We start from the raw sequence: 5051 nt of genomic DNA on the forward strand, positions 1-5051 counted from the left end.
TGCCTTTTTTATATATCAACATCGTACCAAATAAATGTCAATGTCTTACACATGACACACATTTTTATTATCTTGATGATTATTTTATCTATTATTAGTAGTAACATTATTCTATACAACGCTTTAAAATGGGGCAGGTCAGCCACATTCAAAGCGATCAGTTGTGACGGAATATTTAGTTTTTGTTCAGTATGGTTGAAAAAATTTTTAAACAACTCTAACATGATGTTATTGGTTTTCTAAGTGGCTGACTCTGACCGCTGCATGCATGTTCATATTTTCGGAGTTTTCCTGAGTTAGCTGCTGATCGTGGACATGAACCAGAGCAGCTCTGACAGGGAGACGCGTGTCCTCTGCACGGAGCTTTACCGACCTCTAGTGGTCAGTTACATAATGGTGTATACGATGGAACCAAAACGGGGCTTGAAGAGCTTTAGGGTAACTTAAAATGATGAAGGGCCAGCAAGTCCACAACATGATGAATAGTTTAGTTTTACTGGTGTTGCACTAGGAAGAAGTTAGGTCAGGTGGATCTAATACTTCAGCTGCTGGGATCCAAGATGTTGAAGTGGACACCTATTTCCAAGTCAAGTCGTACTTTCACAATTTAGTTTTTACAGAGGTACTTAAAATGAATAATAGCATTAATACTTCTACTTTATAAGGTTAGGTTAATCCTCCTACCCCACGTAGGGAACTGTGACATGTTTGTACACTAGACACTAAAATAATAAGTGTGATGCTATCTTTATAGGTGATATATCATTTAAGATGAAATGAACAATTAGGTGGTGAGCAAACATCTTTATTAATAAAGGCTTTAACTGTTGACATGCAACCTGGTTGGGTACCGTTGGTTGCAGAGATAAAACCACACACTGGATATCAGGCGAGATCAATTGAATGCATGCACATCAAGTGTAAATGTATATAGTTCTTGAACAGGTTAAGAAGCATCTGAAACATTGCATGAAGAGCAGAGATCACTAAAGCATTTGACCAACTCTTGTCATTGCCTTTACAGGGAGTTGTGGATCTGTGGCATATATCATATCATATCATAATATATCATAACATATATCATATCATATTATCTATGCAATGGCAATTATTTAAAAAGAGGCAGTTGGTGATGCTCTGAATTTTCATAGAAAGTTGTTGCAGTTAATTATGTTATCAGTATAGTTAGATTTACTTCTTCATGTAAGGTAATAATACTCCTAACCACTGGGGGCAGCTTTGCTTACTCTGATGATTTGCATGAGGCCAAAGTGCACACACAAGTTCATTGGTTGATGTTGTTCTGGCTGGTGGGAGCCTCTGTTTCAAACAACTGTAAAGAAATGGAGATAAAAGAAAAAAAATTCCCCAGGAAAACTATTGTCTATAATTATTCAATTCAAAGTAATAACGCACATGAGTATTAGAATTGTGTGGCCATTAATTTATAACTGGCTGATGGGAATCCAAATTTATTTTTCAGAACCAATTTCATTGAGCCAATTGGATGCAGATGTTGCTCAGCGGCGGACAGTGGTCCAGCCGTCATCATCCGTCTCGTCCTTGATGCGGCGAGCGTTGGCTTTTTCTTCCTCGGTCTCACCCTCTTTGGGACGAACCTCCCGCTTCTCCTCGCCTCCACGACGCCAAGAAGCTCCTTACGGAAACAAGGACGCTCATTAGGAGAGGTTTCAACAGAGACATTTTGATATTACAAGCAAGACTCTTCCTCAAACACAGGCTCTAGCAGAAATTAGGGTAAAAGCGACCTCTGCTGGTTGAACTCAACACTGCTACATAGGTCAACAAGACTTCACATCTTTTAAGGAAAACAAATGAGGCAGCAAAGCTGTATCCCCGATGTTCATGCAGCGGTTACATTTTGAAATCAAACTGCTTACCATCCTCTGTTTCTCTGGGTGGGGCTCTGACTTCACGCTCATCCCGGCTCTCTCTGATCGGACGCTCGATCTGACGCTCGGCAGGACGCTCGATCTGACGTTCGGCTGGACGCTCGGCAGGACGCTCGGCAGGACGCTCGGCAGGACGCTCGATCTGACGCTCGGCAGGACGCTCGATCTGACGCTCGGCAGGACGCTCGATCTGACGCTCGGCAGGACGCTCGATCTGACGCTCGGCAGGACGCTCGATCTGACGCTCCACACGCGGACGCTCGATCTGACGCTCCTCACGCCCTCCTCGACGATCATCACTGTCAGCGGTCTCTTTTCGAGAGTCTCTCCAGCTGCTTCCTCCTTCCTCTGTGCCGGGTCTCCTCCAGACACTCTCCTCTCTGTGAATAGATTGGGAAACTAATTAACACAACTCCTTGCAAAAAACGTAGTCATGATGTCCTCCGCATTGTTACAAAAAGGAATAAGTCTGTGAGGCTCACTTGACTGGACGCCGCTCGCTTGGTTTGGGCTCTTCTTCAGTATCATCGTCTTTCTCCCTGGACTTGTCCCTTGGAGGACCCCAGCTGTCCTCGCGAGCCTTCTCTCGCTCACGCCAACCACCTGCAACACATGCATTTTCTCATCATCCTGCTAGTTAACTAAGACAGCTCTTTCAGTTATTACCAGCTGAAAGGCCACAGGCTTACCAGGCCTGACCAAGGACTTCCGTGCTTTGTCATCCTCACCACGACGTGGAGCCTCTTCAACGCCTCTCTTTCCACCCTTCTCTTCATCATCTCCTCCTCCTCTCCTGGGACCCCAGGTGTCATCCGTGCCTCTGCGAGAACTTCTGTCGTCATCAAAGCCACGCCTCGGGGCACGGTCGTCATCGAAAGCACGCCTCGGGGCACGGTCCTCCTCGAAACCTCTACGTGTACCACGGTCATCGTCGAAGCCTCTGCGTATTGGGCGGTCCTCATTTTCGCCACGGCGGGGGGCTCTGTCGTCATCGAAGCCCCCCCGACGGGGTCCTCTGTCTTCTCCATCCCTGCGGAAACCTTCCGCTCGCCTGACAGGAGCTTCTCTTTCCTCGGTGTCATCCTCCTGTCTCTTTTCCCTGGAGAGCAAAGGTACTGTTAGGGGAGCCTTTTTCCTAATGGTGTTAAAACCAACAGGCACCAACACCTACTTGTCAGGCAAAGCCGTGCGCTTCCTCCACCCTCCTCCTCCTTCCTCCTTCTCAGTGTCCTTTGCAACCTCCTTTTCACTCCAATCCTGTATAAGCAAAACATATCGATCAACACACATTGTGTTATTACAGCACCATCACTTTTTTTTGGCCTGTTGTCCATTATTTAGCACTCAGTTATTCACTCTTGACATGATAGATTTGTGCTCCTTTCCATCATCTAAACTGACAAACTATAATGATAAATTAAAGGTGGATCTCATTAACTAGCAACATGTATACACAGGTGTGACCTTACCTCATTTTATATATTTGACTGATTGAAAGCCATTCATGATGCAGTAAAATAAAGTCAAATTTAGTTTTTGAAAAAACTTTATTTGAATTGTATCTCTATTCCAGGCACTATGGTCGCGATTTACCTTGGTAACATAGCATGATAAACGTATAGAGAAATAACATAGAATTCCAACTGCTCTTGTCAGTAACTGTAGGCTCTGACCATGAGGCAAGAAATAAGTGCTAATCTATTTGTACCTTGGGTTTCTCCTCCGCTGGGACCCGTTTCTCTTCGTCACGACGGCGTTCCCGCTCCTCGATCTCCTGTTGACGAGCGCGCTGCTTTCGTTCCTGCTCCTCGAGTTTGCGCAGACGCTCCTGGTACTCCCGATCCTCCTCCTCTCGCTGCTCGTGTTCAATGCGTTCAGCCTCCTCACGCTCTGCAAGAGAAGAAGAAAACTATGTGTTCAAACCTTTACAAAATGACAGCATTAACACTAGAACCGCCAGAGGTCGCTGTATACCTAAAGCCGCCAACGGATAAAATGTACCCGCTATTGATTTTCAAGGTACAATGTTCTTTTATTTATCACACAGAACTAGAGATGTCCCGATCCGATCACGTGATCGGGGCGGATCATGTGATTTTCAAAAGATCGGAATCGGGAGAAAAAGATCGGGGATCGGGGATTTTTTAAAAATAAATTATTTTTATTATTTTATTTAATGTTACAAAACAAAAATGACCATGTTCACGTCTTAAAGTCATCCTGAGGCCTTAGTTTTGGTTTATAATTACACATCATGTATGTGTTGCTTCTTTTGGGCACTCTGTTGCCAGATTTGAGAGAAATAAGCAACCAAGACCTGGTTGCTTATTTCTCTCAAATCTGGCAACAGAGTGGGAATGGCGCAGTGTCTAATAGTAGCAGTAAGCTAACGAGAGGCTACATTCAGCTGGTGACTCCGGAGAGAGAATATGTCAGGAGTTTGGAAGTATTTTAAAAAGCGAAAGCGAAGGCAGTGTAACAGCCATATGCAATTTTTGCAAGGCGGAGGTTCCGCGTGGTGGAAAGAACAGAGCTACGTTCAACACGACCAATATAATACGCCACCTGAGAAACAAACACCACCAAGAACACAACGAATACAAAGCGGCCACTCAGGTAACGGCACTGAAACAACAAATATAAAAAATAACCTTAACTTGAATGCTTTTTTCCTTTTTTTTCTCTTAATGCATTGCATAAAGATCGGATCGGGAAAAATCGGTATCGGCAGATTGTCAAAATCAAATGATCGGAACCGGATCGGGAGCAAAAAAAGGTGATCGGGACATTTCTATACACAACAGTGAGTTTTGATCGCACAGGGATGAAAATTATACCAATATAATCTGTGGACTCTCAGCTTTTCATATGATATAGTTTGTGCAGATAGCATGAAGTATAAAATATCGCTACCAGTGCTGATTTAAACGCTTGGTGTTAGACTTGTGTTTTGTTAAGGTACAAATCTCTCTATCCATCTATAACTATCTGTAATGTTCTATGGACATATAATTGTCTACATAAACAGACAACGCGGACTACTTCCATCTTTATTCAACTGGCACGTAACCTGCACACATGCATTACGTCCTCAACGTGAGCTCAGTCATCCAAGATCTTGTATTCTCCAAGATGTTA

The 5051-nt window shown here is 44.0% G+C and overlaps 1 protein-coding gene across 1 annotated transcript; it reads right to left on the reverse strand.

Moving 5' to 3' along the window:
• Positions 1–789: 789 nt before the first annotated feature.
• Positions 790–3803, reverse strand: LOC104952748 (eukaryotic translation initiation factor 3 subunit A; the record flags this gene model as incomplete). The annotated part of the gene is made up of 6 exons (XM_010779622.1): positions 790–1657; positions 1902–2293; positions 2396–2516; positions 2603–3012; positions 3085–3170; positions 3622–3803. Coding segments are annotated over 6 exons (1328 nt in total), but the record flags the coding sequence as incomplete, so codon positions are not given.
• Positions 3804–5051: the final 1248 nt, after the last annotated feature.

This window comes from Notothenia coriiceps, unplaced genomic scaffold, assembly GCF_000735185.1.
Source record: "Notothenia coriiceps isolate Sejong01 unplaced genomic scaffold, NC01 NC01_scaffold00020475, whole genome shotgun sequence".
NCBI classification, from domain to species: domain Eukaryota; kingdom Metazoa; phylum Chordata; class Actinopteri; order Perciformes; family Nototheniidae; genus Notothenia; species Notothenia coriiceps.